At 45.5% G+C, this 15,256-nt stretch overlaps 1 protein-coding gene across 1 annotated transcript in view; it reads right to left on the reverse strand.

The window, feature by feature from the left end:
• Positions 1-14,323: 14,323 nt before the first annotated feature.
• The window catches only part of LOC126528882 (cytochrome P450 3A13-like), a 53,577-nt gene continuing 52,644 nt past the window's right edge, over positions 14,324-15,256 (reverse strand). Inside the window, exon 14 of the mRNA XM_055069740.1 lies at positions 14,324-14,619. Within this exon, the coding sequence (XP_054925715.1) occupies positions 14,536-14,619 (84 nt within the window). The 3' untranslated portion in view covers positions 14,324-14,535. The remainder of the gene's footprint in view (positions 14,620-15,256) is intronic.

The following is a 15,256-nucleotide window of genomic DNA, read 5'->3' on the forward strand; positions in this document are numbered from 1 at the left end:
TTTGGGAACCACTCGCTGAGGAGAAGCATTTGTCGTTGTGGTTTACACGTGAACCGTAGAACTGCTGTCACAATTGTATTTTCGATATTGTTTGTACGAAGTTTCCTTCAGCCCAACTCTAAGTTAAAAAAACGATGTGCAGACGGAGTCGTTTAACGAGCGCCAGCATCTGCTTCAATACATATATGAATAGAGAGCAGCGAACAATGAGTCTCACTGAAAAGCGAGACGCAGATATAAGATTTTTATATTTGTTACAGGAAAGAAAATAAATAGACCTATAAAAATGAGACAGAGAAGGAAAGAACTAAGAAAAATCCGGTGTGATATCGAGTGTTTGCCATAATGGGGCAAGATATGTTCATGTTTGCCGCTGCACGTGTGACACGATGTCTGTTAGTTTGATTTTAAGCATTTGTTTACTACACTGAAACGACCGATAAAATTGTGAACCTTGGTGTACTTGTCTAACGCTTTGCTATCACTCTCAGTACCTCGCATTTTGAGTTTCACTGCGAGATTGTTTTAACAAGCAACGAACAAAATAAAGCGTGTAGGTTTGTTCCCAGTTTTGCTGCTTCTCTTTAGGTTACAGTTTTTTCATAAATACGAATGGCGACATCCTAAGTGCGAGCTGGGACATTCTCGAACTAACGTTCAAAACACAAGTAGGCATTAAGCGATGCGCAATGAGGTTCGTACCGTTTAGGAATGCTGCTGCTGGCGCCACATATGACAGGCTTATTCTTGGGGGTTTATAAGATCTCTGGTGATCTAGAATGTGTGATGGGCCAGGCTGAAGGTCAGGAGTCTACTAGACCTCTCTTTTTCGAGAAACCGCGGATCATGTTAGAAGAGTGTTTGCTGAGCAGAAACTTACGCCGGAAGGCATGTACTTGCACACATGTATATGCTTACACGACTTTGAAAGAGTGTGCACCGATATTATTTCTAGTATATTATTATCAGTATTGTTCTAAATCAAATAAAGCAAGCAGGGTAGCTGAAAGACACAGTATATTCTTTTTTTTATAAAAAGCAGGATGGCAGGTATTCGCAATGTTGGGCTACAAGTCACAAGCTGCGTAGTGAATGCTCACGGGGTACTGAGACTATTTTAAAATACGTGCGATGGATAAATAAATTTTTCAGCGGTCACAGTCAAACAATAAAGTCACCTGGGCAGTGACCTTGTTGCAGCGATCACCGTAATGAACCAAAAGAAAAAGAAAACTTCAGCAGTTGTTTCACTTGCGGAATAAATTAAGAGTATGCATTCGATCTATGCCAACTATCAAAACAATCGCAAGTTATATCAGAACCACAGGCATGTTCAAAAACGCTAAGTCCGGCTGGCTACCTTGAACTTTGAAAGGGTATGAACACCCGCCGTGGTTGCTCAGTGGCTATAGTGTTGGGTTGCTGAGTACGAGGTCACGGGATCGAATCCCGGTCACGGCGGCCGCATTTCGATGGGGGCGAAATGCGAAAACAACCGTGCGCTTAGATTTCGGTTTTCGTGAAAGAACCCCAAGTGGTTGACATTTCCGGAGCCCTCCACTACGGCGTGCCTCATAATCAGAAAGTGGTTTTGGCACGTAAAACCCCATAATTTCATGCCAAAGGGTATGAAGCTTAATATTATGCGGCAACACCACGAATTAATAACGCGCACACAAATATTTGTTGGCTAGTCACGAACCATAACGTAGTTTTTTTTTCATTTACGGCAGCACATCTGTGCTTTTGTGCCTTCGTGTGTCGCACATGCGTGGAATCATAGACAGGGGATATGTTTTGTCAATGGTTTGCCCACTAATAGCCGTACGCGATGCGAAAACAATGACTGCGATTATCAAGGGTAGGTACTGTCTAACATAATTACCACTCTCTATCGAAATCAAACGCTAAGACACGATGAATAGGGCTGACGCCCTTCATTAACATTTGCGTTGTCATCAAGTAGGTGTAGACGCCGAAACACGTAGCTTTGGCACTTCAAACCAATGGCGCTTTACAGGCGTGAGAAATCTTGGTGAGAAATTTTGTACGACCATCTTCCTCATAAATGCTTCTAGCCGCTGGATTCCTAGTTTTGAAATGTCAGCGCTGTAATTAAAAGTGAATACTCGGCATTTCTGAAGCATGGTGTCGCGTGTACGAGGCGTTGTGTCTGAAAAATGTTCCTACTAGCTTGTGCTTAATTATGCTATTCTCTCTCGTATCTGTGCCTTTTTCTGCTCGTGCAGTTTGTTTCATATCACGATCAAAGAGGCGCAGCAAAACAAATTGTTAGGCCGCAACAGCTATTTGTTGGACAGTCCGGTGCACTATTTAGAAATGAGGCTTTCGCCTATGACGTTAAAAATTTGCGCGGAATTCAGAGTGGCGACGATGGCGCAAGTCTGGTCTGCATAATCCATGTCCTGGTTTATAGCCTCGAGGAGGCAATTCTTAGGCTAAGTTGCGACATTCAACGTCTTCAGAGAGAGAGAGAGAGATGCAAATGAGAGAAAGGCAGGGAGGCTAACCAGAGTTAAAACCTCCAGTTTGCTACCCTGCACTAGGGGAAGGGAAAGGGGAAGTAAAGACAGAAAGAAGAGCGTGACAAAAATAAAAGCGTGAGAAAAAATATGAAAAGGAACGGAATGGGTCATTATAGCCTTTCTAATAGGCCACTGTCACGTAAAAAGGTCAACAAAGCCTTGACCGACTTTCGCTGCGACGACAGTTAATGTCGGTATTCCAAAACTGACTGTTCTGAAAGTGGTCTGTCGTCAAGGCGTGCCAACGCGGTTGCTAGCGACAGCCGGTGCGTGCTGTATTGAGGACAGTGGCAAAGTACGTGTTCGATAGTCTCTTGCCGCCGCAGTGACTGCAAGCCGTGCTGTCATGCATACTGACTCGGAAGGCTAAAGATCTTGTGTAAGCGACACCAAGCCACAGTCGGCAAAGTACTGCTGTTTCGAGTCGAGAGAGTCCAGATGGGGGTTGAAGTCGAAGGGATGGGTCCAGTCGGTGTAGACGTGTATGCTTCAAGCTTGGTGTGTTCCATGAAGTTTTGATGGCTTCATTTGCAAGCACACGAATTTTCATTGCAGCGTCTGTTCTTGAGAATGGAATGGAGTCTTGCAAGCCCTGCTCATGTGCAGATCGTGCTGCTGCGTCGGCATGTTCATTGCCCATTATGCCACAGTGGCTTGGAATCCACTGTAATGTGTTGTCGTGTCCTTGCTCGACGAGGTGGTGAAGCAGCAGTCTGATTTCTAGAACTAGTTGTTCGTGGGGTCCTCGGCGTAAGGCAGAAACCAAACAATGAAGAGCAGCGTTGGAGTCACTGAACACGCTCCATTTCTTGGGTAGTTCTTCAGAAATTACACGAAGTGCACAACGAATAGCAACAAGCTCCGCGGCAGTCGATGCAGCCTGGTGAGTCGAATCTTTATGGTGGAGGGTTTCGCAGGAAAGATCACCGATTCTACATACCCATTCACCGTGGTTGAAGCGTCAATATATAGATGATGATGCTCGTTGTACGTCTCGTACAGCAAGAGCACTGAAAGCTGCTTGAGTGCTGGAGACGAGAGTTGGGCTTTTATTCGTATTCCTGGTACAATTAGTCGAACCTTTGCTTGAGCCAAGCACCATGGTGGAAACGGAACTTTCGCTGGAGCGGTATAACCTGATGGAAGGTATGCACGATAGCGCAGGACTGTTTCACAAAAGGAAGCACGTGGTCGATCCTCTGGCAGTGAGGCTAGATGATGGGCAGGGGCTCGAGCAAGGTGTCTTACGTGCGCTCTGAGCGCTTCCATGACTATATGGTTCCTGGATGGGAAATCGTGTGCAATGGCAATTGTTTCAGCCGTTGACGAGCACCGCGGCAATCCAAGACACACTCTAAGTGCCTGGGCCTGGATGCTTTCGAGTGTACGGATATTACTTCTGCAGGTGTTGGTCAGCACAGGCAAGGTGTATCGCAAATACCCAAGAAAGAGCGTCCCGTACAGTTGCATCATTGCATGTACTGACGTACCCCAGACTTTTCCTCCAAGCAAGTTAAACACATTAGAAATATCCGTCAGGCGCTTCTTTAGGTAGGCCACATGAGGACTACCTAGAGGTCACGATCAATGATTACGCCTAAGAATCGGTGCGTCCTGACATAAGGTATGCGTTGACCGTCAATAGAGACATCGTATGACCTTATTGACTTTCGGCTAAACGCGACTAAAGCGCATTTTTCTGGTGAGATCTTGAGGCCTTGTTCGTTTAAGTAGCCGATGTTGACGTGGCCGCTTTTTGAAGCCTGGCGCGTACTTGCGGCCGTGTCACACCAGATGCCCAGATGCAGATGTCGTCGGCATACATTGATATTTTAACAGTGTTCGGAAGTCGTTCCACAAGACCAATGAGTGCAAGGTTGAAGAGCGTGGGACTCAAGACACCGCCTTGTGGAACTCCATGGTGCGTATAATATTGCGAGGTTGGGCCAGCTTCAGTGTTAAGAAATAGCGTCCGCCTATGCAAATAACTGTGTGCCAACGATATAATGGACCGCCTAGGCCCACCGATTCCAATGCTTCAAGTATGGCGTCATGAAGAACGTTGTCGTAGGCTCCCTTTATATTTAAGAACATTGCGACAGATAACCTCTTACACGTCTTTTGGTGTTGAGCATAGGTTACCATACCGTTAACGTTGTCGATTGAACATCGGTGACGTCGAAAACCAGCCATGGCGTCCGGGTAGATTTCGTAATGTTCAAGGTACCACTCAAGTCTGGCGAGTATCATTCGCTCCATTACCTTCCCAACGCAACTTGCCAGCGCAGTTGGTCGGTATGAAGTAATCTCTAAGGGAGACTTGCCAGGCTTAAGAAGCAGCATCAGGCGGCTGATCTTCCAATCTTGAGGAACATTGCCCTCCTGCCAGGACTCGTTATAGATATTAAGGAGCGCACTTCGTGCCCGTTCACCAAGGTGACATAGCTTACGGTAAGCTATGTCATCCGGACCAGGCGACGACAACAGATTACATAAAGCTAGCTGTCAATTATGACTCCCAAGAATCTGTGACTTCTGCTGTATAGTATAAGTTGTCCGTTAATAGATACGCCGTAACCAGACATTGGCTTCCTCGTGAATGCCCCCATTGCGCACTTTCCGCATGAAATTTCGAGTCCTTGTTCACGAAGGTAGCAAGATGTCATTGCGGCTGCCTTCTGAAGCCGAGCGCGAAGCTGAAGTCATGTCACACCTGATGCCCAAATGCAGATGTCGTCCGCATAGATGGAAAGTCCTACCGTGCTTGGCAGGTTGTAAACTAATCCACTGAGGGTGAGATTGAAAAGAGTCGGGCTAAGCACTCCTCCTTGAGGGACTCCTCGGCTACCGTAATGCTCGGATGTCGGGCCATTTTCTGTGTGCACGTAGAATGGTCTCCTCCGTAAGTAGTTGCACACCCACATATACATCTTACCACCAAGTCCGACGGCTTCTAACGTGCTAAGGATGGCTTCATGGGTGACATTATCATAAGCTCCTTTAACACCTAGAAACAGAGCAGCAGATACTCGCTTACAGGCCTTTTGGTGTTGCACAAAGGTTATCAAGTCAACAACACTGTCTGTTGACGAATGGCCCCGTCTGAATCCGGCCATAGCATCTGGATAAATTTCATAGTATTCTAAGTACCATTCCAGACATGTTAAAATCATTCTTTCCATTGTTTTTCCGACACAGCTGGCAAGTGCGATCGGACGGTATGAGGAAATGTCCAAAGGCGACTTGCCAGCTTTGAGAAGTGGAATGAGGCGAGTTGACTTCCACTCTTGCGGAACTGTACCCGTCTGCCAGGAGTCGTTGTACAGGAGCAAGAGTGCCTTCCGAGCTTGGTCTCCTAGGTTACACAGGGCACGGTATGTAATGCCGTCAGGTCCTGGCGCTGAAGAACGCCTGCACAAAGCCAGCGCAGCTTCTAGTTCTTCCATAGAAAAAGGGCATTCCATGCGGGGATCGCGTGAGAACAGTGGGTGGTCGAGCGTTCCCGTATCCGTTCCATCGGAATTTGCCTCGCCGGCAAACGATTTCCTGAGTGCTGCGATAAGCAGTGGGGGTCTCAACACTGCAAAAACAAGGCATGCTGGCAAAAAGCTGAGCGAAAAACAAAGTGAAGAAACCTTTCTAGTGGTTAAATTCACCGTAAGGAGCCGTACCGTGCGACGATGGGTTAGTCGGTTCAACGTACCTTTTCATGGCGAAATAGCACAGGAAACCGAGACACACAAAGCGTATGAATATATGCCACAAAGCGCTGCTTAACTGTATGATTTATTAGGATGAAATAAAAGGTGATGACCCATAGTGGTGTTTGCGTCAGCAGGCGTTTGGTGTGTTGCGATACCACGTACCCTAGCACACGAGGTTTTGACCTTCCCTCGTCTAACTGTGCGTGGCTTAGCCGAGTCCGGGGAAAAGGGGATCCTGGGGATTAGGTCTATGCCGGGTATTTGGACCTTTACGGCCCCTCGACGGTGGCAACACACCTCTTTGGCCTCGGATTCACGTAGAAGGTACTCCTGGGCTGACCCACCCGTGAGAAATCGGTAGTCGCCTTTTCCTACCCTTCTCTTTCTCTCTTTTTCTTTCCTCTATCTTTCATATCTGTTCTGTCGTTGGATATCATCTTTTATTTCCGAGTTTGCTGGTGGCAAGGGTTAACCCTCTGTAAGTGAACTGTCTTGGCTAAGACTACAGACAGTTTCACGAGCGTGATAACAGCAGCGAGAGAGCGGCCTCAAGAAACTTCCGGTTACGGGCCTCATCAGTCTCCCGTGCAGGAACCTAAAGCGTGTTTTTAAGTTATTCCACTGCGTGGAAAGTCTATATTTGAGTTTTGAGGTAAAAGACATGCGCAATACGCTTTAAGAATAATACATATAATTTTCATATACATTCCTTAATCTTGACTAGTAAGCCTGTCGTTATGTACAGAGAAAAAGTGTTGAAAGCGCCCTGTGCTATTTGGTGCGAAAAATAAAACAGCCTGTATAACTGCTACGTTAGTGATCTCTGGGAACGAAAGTGAAAAGGGGAGGGTCCAAGGCGGCTTGTGCTGGTGCTGAAACACCACCCCACACTCCCCGGACATTTTCAATATCCTCGCCTTCCTGACCACAAAGGGGGGGGGGGGGGGCAAGGGCGGGGGGGGGGGAGGGAGACGGACCAGTGACAGAGGACCTATAATCCCCGGGTGCCAGACGACCTAGCTACGCCACTGCCGAGTTTTTAAGTGTAATTAAGTGTTTTCATGCTTCGCTGGCTGCAGTTCGGATGTATAGGTACCGTACAATGTATGTAAACGACGTAAATTTTGAGAACGGTTTACTTGAAAAATCGACACCGCAAATGTACGATTATCGCGGTAGCCTTTCGGGCAGTGCGCCCAGGGAATGGCACAGCTACCTAGCGCATTTGGCGCCCGCTGAGGTCGTCAACGAAGCTGCACATCAGCAGCGTTACGCAATCGGAAAGTGCAAGCAAATGCGCGAATAAAACAAGATCGTTCACGTCAGTTTCTTGCGCGATAACGTGAGAGAAACATCAAAACAATGCCGTTATAGTAGCTCTGCGTCGTAGAAGTGCGTGCTCGATCGAGTCGAAATTTAACATTCAGATTGAAGGGGTTTTCACGAGCGCACTCATTTTGGCCGAGCGAGGCTGCTGTGGCCGTCGCTTGCTGACTGTTTGGAGTATAATAAAAGCAACCACTGTATCTGAAAAGCTGAGTGTGTCAGCATGACATTGCGCACAAGCACAGCCGTCTACACAGCCACATTTCATTCAGCGGAGCGCCGCGGCGATCGAGTGCGACGTGCCTGCATCTTTCGCTGAAACAGCGGCGTCGGCACCGCGCCGTGTCGCCGCTTCCCGCTTCCACTGTGCGAAGGAAAATGAGGCCTGTTTCAAATCGCTACGAATGAAAACTGAACCATAAAAGCAGTTGTGGGTTCAAATCCGCCGGTGGCATGCGCGTACGAACTCGTTGAATGCGCTACGTATCTATCCTTCGCTGAACGTAAGAAAGCGTGATCGAAGTTTGTCCATTCCAACTGTCGAGGAATGGTTCCATTCTTTTGGAGCATGAGAAAGTATAAATATACGCGGAGGCGTTGTGGAAGTTGCGCTGTCGATAAACGGTTATTAGCTGGTATGGCAGTCGATCGGCAGTTTCGTCGGCATTGCATGGAAGTTCGCTGAAGCCCGCACTTAGCAACAACGTGCACACTGCACGTCTTTTTCGGCCTTCTGTGGCTACATTAAGTGTTCTGCCTACTAGTTTGTTCCTGAAACGTATTTAAGAAGCCCAAAAGTGATCTGCATAAGCGAGGCACATATATGATTCCGCAATCGCATTGCTGTTGGAAGAGGTCTTGAAGCGGCATGTTCAAAAACTGTATTTCTGTTGGAGGGTCGCTTATAAGCTTGAGGAACCTTCAGGAATCTTATTGGTGTGGGAAGCGCGCCCATAGAAAGCCTTGAGACAAATCCATCAAGCATATTGCTGTCGGCGGCTCGCCTACACCAGGTTTAAGGGACCTTCAAGAATATTGTTGGTGTGGGAAGCGTTCTCACAGGCTGTCCTGAGGGACCTTCAGGAATCCTATCGGTGCTGGAAAGGCGCCAACAAGAAATCCTGAAGGACCGTCAAGAACTCTGTTGGTCCTACACGATCGCTTTGTCGTATTTTTTGACTGGGAGACCACCTACGGATGCTGAAGAAAAACAGTGTAGTTTCCAACTCCAGCCCGAACTGGTAGTCCTGGGAGAATATACACCGGCGACAACAAAGTTCGAAGCTCCATTTCACCGCTTCGACAGAAGAGTTGTGAGAAAAAAGCAATTCAACTTGCCGAGGGAAAAGAAGGTGCGGCTAAAAGAGCTACATAAGATGTTAGCTGCTAATGTAATTCGCCCTTCGCTGGCTCCCTGTGCTTCACCGATCACCATTGCTCCAAAGCAATACGACAGCTGGCGGTGATGTACGGATTTCAAAGCAATAAATAACCAAATCCCGTTGATTCCTTTTCCAATGCTAAGGATTTACACCATTATCGATGAAACCAAAAGTTGTACCTGCTTTTCTCGCATAGACTTGTGCAAGGGATTACGGCAGGTGCCACTGAAAGAAAACACCAAGCAATATACCGCATTTACGACTTCATTTGGCATATACGCGTATAACCGCCTTCTTTTTGGATGAAAGGATTCATCTGTATTCGTTTCAAAAGATAATGAACGCAGCTTTGAATCCCTACATTGTACGCTTGAGCAATGTCTACGTGGACGACCTTATCATGCACTCTAAATGTGAAAATTTGCATGAACAACACTTCGGTAATATTCTGGCAGCGTTATCTGATGCTAAGCTAAAAGTTAATTTCGAGAAGAGTGAGTTCTTCAAAACTAAGGCGACATTTTTTGGCGGAGTTTTGGACGGAGCAACGAAGAATACAAAAGAAGAATCGGTAGCTTGCATAGCAAAACTAGTAAAGCCATACGACGTACACTCACTTCGCATGTTTCTGGGCTTGGCGGGCCATTTTATAGCATTGATTCAGGATTATGCTCTCAAAACTCGCTGTCTGACAAGACTGACTCAGAATGATGTTCCCTTTTGTTGAACAGATGAATTCAATACCGCCTACCAACAATTGGTCCGAATAATTTTTTCTGATCCTGTGTTGTGCTTACGAGATTGAGAAAGCGATCCCCGTCGCACAGGCTGGTACCGCGGACTGACGACACCGGGGACGATCGTAGCACTCCCAACCTCACGCTGCCTTGAAACTAAGCGCCAGTCTACGAGTTTCCTATTTTGAAGAAATGTAGGCGAACCGCAGCTGAAAACATCACGAATGCGCAATGCACGAACACGACTTCTGAATGCCTATAATACAGCGCGGAGTCTGTGACAGCCCGCACCATCGGCAAGATAATTTTGTCCAGATAAGCTTGCGCAACTGGTAAGCCTTGTAGAACTGTTTCCCATATCTCAATGACGAATGGCTCGTGCATCGGCATTGCCGAAAGGTAATCTGTTATAGTAGAAAAACCATTTATGCGTATTAATCACGCGTATCTGGCTGGGATTGCCCACTGAGAAGGACTTGGTTATATGAATGAATGAATGAATGAATGAATGAATGAATGAATGAATGAAGGCTTTATTTAGACAACGTTGTCTGGGATGTAGGGGCTAGAGGCAGATGCAACTGCCTGACAAAGGCCCCCTACCCGTACATTGCTCAGGGGGTGGAACATGATGAACATACAGTGGAACAATGTAGAAACAAGAAAAAGAATGAAATGTATGCGGCAAGCAATCCAGTATACAAAGGAGTAAGATTGTTACAATTTATACGTAATATATCATCAGTAATGCGCGCGAACATGGAAATATTTAAACAAGCAAATAATACGTATGTGTGTTACAAAACATATAGCAAATAGGAAAAAAAATGTAAGAAAAAAAAACGACTAAAATAAAAAGAAAAGTTATCGAGACCACAAGGACAGTTAAGTACCATTAGGAACTGAGCATGAGATAATTTGTAACCTTTTTCATTAGACTATAAGCAGACCTGCATTCCTGAATCATAGTAGCGATTTCTCGATTATTATTGAGGAAATACGGTACTAGGTAGGCGAGTGTCTCAGTACCATATTTGGTTCTAAACATAGGTGTTCTAAGTCTGTTATGCCTAAGGTGATATTGCGAGTTGTCGAATGACAAAAATGTGGACAGGGTATTTGGATCATGCAAATTTTCCTATGTGTATACATAGCAAGCCTTAGTTGTAATAAATGATCTATTGTGAGTATGCTTAGCTTGGAAAAGTATGGTGCAGTGTGGTCACTACGTAGAAGGCTTTCTATGCAACGCACAGCTCTTTGTTGTAGGATTATTAACCTATCTAAATTTGTCTGAGTAGTTGTACCCCAGATTAGTAGAAAGTAGTGTATATGTGAATGAACAAGGGCATAGTAAAGCTGTAGTTTTAAACATTTTGGCACCAAGGTTCGGGTATTATACAATATAGAAATTGACCTGCACATACTTGCATGTATCTTGTTTACATGTGGTGTCCAGCTCAAGATTTCTTTAAAGACGACACCTAGAAACTTATAAGTAGAAACCCATTCGATAGCACAATATTTAAATCTAATACAGGTACTATAGTCGTCAGGCTTATTACGGCTTTTGAAAATAATATACTGAGTCTTTTGTATATTTAGTTGAAGTTGATTACAATGCAACCACTTTGATAGATTAGTTAGCCATCTATTAGCTGCCTTTTCAAGTTCAAATAAGTGTTTACCTGTAAAAAAATACTTGTGTCGTCTGCATAGAGAACTATGTCAGGAGTTCGCGGTATGTTCACAAGATCATTTATATAAAGAATAAAGAATAATGGTCCAAGGATAGAGCCTTGCGGTATGCCATGTGCGTCACGCAATGTGCGTCACGTAAATTCAGTGCACTGAAATGTTTCCACAGCTGTTTCCACATGTCATTGATTACTGGCAACGAGTACTGATCCAGCTCACATGATAAATTTAAATCGACTTTTAAGTCAGAACAAATCCTAACGGTGTCGTCCTTTTTAAGCAAGGGTACTATGGGCGTAGCCCACGCGGAATATGGCACCGGTGACTAGGCGCCTAATGCCATGAGCCTATCGAGCTCTTCAGATACCTTGTCGAGTAGAGCGAAAGGAATAGCTTGAGCCTGACAGAACTTGGGCATCGCTCCCTTTTTTAACTGCAGGTTAGCTGTGGGTCTTTTGGTGAAACCTGAGTCCGAATTGAAAACATCTGGCAATTCGGCGAACACGTCAGTAGTGACTTCCGTGATGGCAGACGGCTGTGAAATCAGCGGCTTGGCTGAGAGGCTGAGGACCGCGGAGCCTCTGTCACTGAGAATCTCTAAACCACATAATTCGCACTGGGGCAATCTAGCACGGCTGCACTCTCATGCGTGAACGTCAACAGGAGCTCAACAAAACTGGTAATTTTGCGAGGTGGCATGAAAGCTTCGTGCGTGAAGGCCTTGGCGGAGGCCAATATTTTTTGTGCTGCTCACATAATCGTCGGTACCCGACGCAGAGCGTGGAACCCTTATCAATAGGCATTGATACGTCGGCACCTCCCCACATGAACGTGCGTCGCATTGGGGGCTTCACAGTTACTTCCCGCGTCGATCTTAGCGTCCAAATGTGCAGGCTCTTCTCCATGTCTTCATCTGTCCCCCTTTCCTTAACAGCCAGTACTCCGCCGTGTATTCCCCGGGGCTCCTTCTCGAGTTCGATACCTGGCACTTTCTTTGTTCTGGCATTCTTGTGCTAGGTGACCACGTCGAAAGCAATGACAACAGCGAGCGCTACTTTAACGGCAGGCATTGCTTTCGTCTTTTATGCTGCCACACCTTTAGTTGTTGTGATTGACTGTGCCTTAATTTTAGGCGCCACTGACGCGTCTGCGGCCATCTTATTGGCATCATTATGTACACGTTCAGCTGACAGTCCCATTTTTTCAGCGCCTTATAAGGACAGATTTTATTTTCAAGAGCTGTTTCTCCAGTGTACTCCAGTTATGCACACACATTTCTATCCTGTAGCATTCGGTCGAGCAAAATAACAAAATTTCAGCTGTCGGCAATTAGACGAATTTCAGTAGTGAATTCTTTAACAGACAAACCGTCAAGCTGGCAGCGGTTGAAAAAGCGCAAGCTTTCTGTGAACTCATGCTGCTCGGGATAAAAAAACTCGTCCAAGTCTTTCACGACGTCTTCGTATTGCAAAGAATCCGGCTTAATCGGCGCTACTCTTCCTGCTATTATTTGAATGGCTCGCGTGTTTAAGGTGCCACCAAAAACGCCCGTTTCTTTGCTGACTCTGTCACACCTACACATACATCTGCCATGATGATAAACGCCTTCCACTTGTGTGTTTCCTCGTCGAAGTTGCTGGTGCGCTATCGTCAGTTCGTCGTCCTGTCGTGCAGCGTAGCGGCTGTCTTGTGCTTGAAAGTTTTTGCCGGGGACTTCTTTGAGTTTCTCGCCGCCTCTGTTACATTGTTTGGTGGACACTGCATTCGATGAAGATGAGGTAGACAAGCTGGAAGAATGGACGTTTATTTCAGCTTATGTCGACATGTAACGACAGGTGCGGGAAGAAGAGGAAGGTAACCAAGGTGAGGAAACATAATATAGGCACCCAAAATGTCACGTGTAGTTGTAGGCATCAATTAAGGCAAGAAAGGAAAAAAGAATAATGCGGGTACAACAATTTTCGTGGGTAATTATAGCCGGAATACATTAGAGTGCTGAAATTAGTAGCGTAAATTTCTTGTACGCCTTGAAGTGGTTATGTACTCCTCACTTCGCAGGATGCAATGTTGTGAACTGCCATCAACCGTCTTGTTACCTACGTTTAAACGCTAGCTTTATGATTTGCATAATTACTTGTCTATTTACTACATCAGGTCATCTTTTAATATACAAGCTTGCATTTAAAAAAGACCTTAATGGTTTTTCTGAAACACTCTTTATATACACTAACCAAAAGTTACTATCACACGACTTGGCAATAATAGAAATTGAAACTACACCTTATATAGTACGCAGTACATGAAAAATATGAAAATCATATAAAAAAGAAACACACACACACACACACACACACACACACACAAACACCAGTTCATCATGATCCTGCCATGAGGTTAGATGTTGTTTTCTCTTTTTGCTTTGGGTAACTTTGTTCGCCATCGTTGCTCTTTAAATTCAATCGAACTGATTTCACTTCCAGATGCACTAACTTTATGTCGCCTTTCTTATGGGCCGCAAGTGAGAAAGCTCAATTGCAATTGCTCAATACAAGCCATAGACAATATTATTACCTATGGCTGATAGCCACAGACAATAATATTGTTACGAACATGTGTGACGAAATGGGTTTGTTCGCAGGAGGTGGATGATAGTGGTAGCGCACTGCGGCACCTAAAGCTCGTCGTTCTTTGTCCTCTCTTCTTCCTCACTTCCTATCGTATCTATGTAACAACATTTCCTGAAAGCATCAGGATTGAATGGAATTCAGTTTGCTATAGCGAACAGTTGTAGGAGCACATTCTTGAGTACACGGGCCCTAATCTTTAATACAGTCGTTTGAAAATATCTATGCGATTGCTACACATTGTGCAATCGCGAGTTGCCCAATATAAAAAGAATGGAGAAGACTGAAGCTATGCCATTACAGAGACCGGAGCAGCTTGAATTGCTTTATTGACATGGTAGCTGCAACATCGAGGACCAAATTAAAAGACATTAGAAGCCATCAATAGAGCTCGCGCATGCGGTGAGTCATGAGTGTATATCACCGTTAAAACAGAAAAAGAGCAGCAAAATGTCCTAAAACAGTCACAAGTCATAACGAAAATGGCCTAGATTCGCCCTTTCTTTCAACGTCCTTCCTTAGGCTTCCAGCTTCTGCAGTTTGACCCATACACCTTCCTTGGGATAACCCAACAACGTTGCTGCAGCGTATTTCGGTGGCTCCTGAAGAAAAACAAGAAGAGAAGAACTTGTATAAGTACTTGGCCAACTCGGACATTAGTGTCTTACTAGTAATTTTATTGTATTGACTTATTTGGTACGAAGGAAATAGTAGATTTGGTTATAGCTGCACGTGTACTTGTTGATCTGGGCTGCTAAGCACGTGGTCGCGGGAACGAATCCCGGCCACGCGGCCGCATTTCGATGGGGGCGAAATGCTAGAACACCCGTGCACTTAGACTTAGGTGCACGTTAAATAATCCCCAGGCGGTCCATATTTCCAGAACTCCCACTACAGCGTGCCTCGTAATCAGATCGTGGTTCTTGAAAGTACAACCCTATAATTTTTTTTACTCGTTCACCTTTCTCGCGAGATCGCTTTTCACTGGCTGTCTGTTCGCTGTTCGCTGTCTGTTGTTACCTGCACCTTGTGTTGTCTGATTGTAAGCGCGACGCCTATTGTGTAGTACTCTCTGGAAGAAACGCAGGCAGTAGCGATTAATCCGGAATCATCGATGACTCATGTACAGAAGCCAACGCGCTTAACCCACAGAGAAGATTTTCGACGATCGCCGACTGAGCTTGCCGCTGTCGTGGTACTTTGAGTTTAGCCTGTTTTCGGGGGCACAGGTTCACCCAA

This window comes from Dermacentor andersoni, chromosome 8 (genome assembly GCF_023375885.2).
Source record: "Dermacentor andersoni chromosome 8, qqDerAnde1_hic_scaffold, whole genome shotgun sequence".
Lineage (NCBI taxonomy): Eukaryota > Metazoa > Arthropoda > Arachnida > Ixodida > Ixodidae > Dermacentor > Dermacentor andersoni.